Raw genomic sequence first — 1,592 nt, forward strand, 5'->3', positions numbered from 1 at the left:
AACAGAAATTTCCACGGAGACTTCAGAAAAAAAAAAAAAACAAGATCATAAAGCGAATCCAGACGAAGCTATTCCAAATGAGATTTCAGGAGTCACAACGGAAATTTCCACGGAGCGTCAGAAAAAACAAAAGATTCTTAAGCGACTTTAGAAGAAGCCATTCCACCAGTCTTCAGGAGTCACAACAAAAATTTAGAAGTGAAAAAATCCGAAATGATTATTATCGGTATCGCTTTCTACTTGAAAAAAATAAATGGGACCACAAAACGGCAACAACATCAGCTGAAAATCCGAGCAAATGTTGACCGTGGAAGGAGCTACTCTTGGAGGTCTTATAGAATCGAGAAACAAAACCATTCCTGACGGTCTGAAGACATTCCAGAAGAGGATGGAAGAGGATCGAAAAGCCTTCTTGAATGAACTGCGTTGGGCATCCTCTGAAGACCCTGGAGGTATGATTTCTTCTGAAGACCAGGGAAGAATGCATCCTTCTGGGGATGAAATTTGAAATCGTCTTTATCTGCTTTGAAAGACAATAGAGATCGAGAGGTCTTCAAAAGAGGGAAGACCTAGAGGTCTTCATATGATTTGTTTGTTTTTAGAAATAATGGTGATTCAGCCGCGAGTTCAGTTAGTATATAATGGCTATGCGTAGTGCAAGTTTTAATTTGTGTATTGGGATATATCGAGTTATTTAAAGAAAAAAATATCTGAGACAGAGCTGTTTAGCTCATCTGACGATGGGAAGCCCAGCAAGAGGCGAAGCATTATTAAAAATGAAAATGGCAAAACGCCGCAAACCTTCGGAAGGAATTTCGGAGAAACGGCGGGGAAATCTCTCCTCGATAGAAAGTTTGGAGAGAATGTATCTAAAAGAAATCCTGCGACTGAGTAGAAAGGATAAAGAGAATCGACACGAAATGGAGAAAATTAGAAATTTGGTCCAACTTCTGGTTATAGAAAACCAGGAGCGTAAGATCCAGGAACTGGTTAAAGAGAACCTCGAACAGGAGAAGAAGATCCAAAAGCTGATTAAAAAGAACTACAAAAAGGATAAGAAGATCAAAAAAAAGATTAAGAAGAACCAAAAGAAGATTCAAAAACTGCCGAGAGGAGAACTCCTTCAACCAGACATGAATCAAAGAATAATATATCTTGAAAGGAAGATTCAGAAGCTGGAGGATCGACTGGAAGAAAAATTAAGATCGACGAGTCAGGAACGTCGTAAGAAACGAGATGATAAAGAAGAGAAGGCTACTAAAGACGATAATCGTCATAAGGACAAAGAAGATCATATGGATAAAAAGGAGAGATCATTTTAAAACAAAAAAAGATCGTCTTACTGAGAAGAAAGATCCTTTCAAGGGAAATGGTTTGCTGGCAAAAAGGACGAAGGAGCCAGTGAACCAAAAGAAATAGATGAGACCAAAGAGAAATGGTGGAAATGGTCACCAGGGAAATGGTTTGCCGGCAAAAAGGATGAAGGAGCCAGTGAACCAAAAGAAATAGATGAGACCAAAGGGGGAATGGTGGAAATGGTCACCAGGGAAATGGTTTGCCGGCAAAAAGGGATGAAGGAGCCAGTGAACCAA

At 39.5% G+C, this 1,592-nt stretch overlaps 1 protein-coding gene across 1 annotated transcript; it reads left to right on the plus strand.

Moving 5' to 3' along the window:
- The first annotated feature begins 782 nt into the window (after nt 1-782).
- On the plus strand, nt 783-1,322 carry LOC137621796 (uncharacterized). Its single transcript, XM_068352303.1, has one exon. The coding sequence runs from the start codon at nt 783-785 to the stop codon at nt 1,320-1,322; it is 540 nt and encodes a 179-aa protein (XP_068208404.1).
- The last annotated feature ends 270 nt before the right edge of the window (nt 1,323-1,592 follow it).

The sequence above is a fragment of the Palaemon carinicauda genome, chromosome 28 (assembly GCF_036898095.1).
Source record: "Palaemon carinicauda isolate YSFRI2023 chromosome 28, ASM3689809v2, whole genome shotgun sequence".
Taxonomy (NCBI): Eukaryota; Metazoa; Arthropoda; class Malacostraca; order Decapoda; family Palaemonidae; genus Palaemon; species Palaemon carinicauda.

Bases quoted from the DNA above. Each gene is read 5' to 3' on its own strand.
- LOC137621796 (XM_068352303.1), top strand. From the start codon at position 783: ATGGCAAAACGCCGCAAACCTTCGGAAGGAATTTCGGAGAAACGGCGG.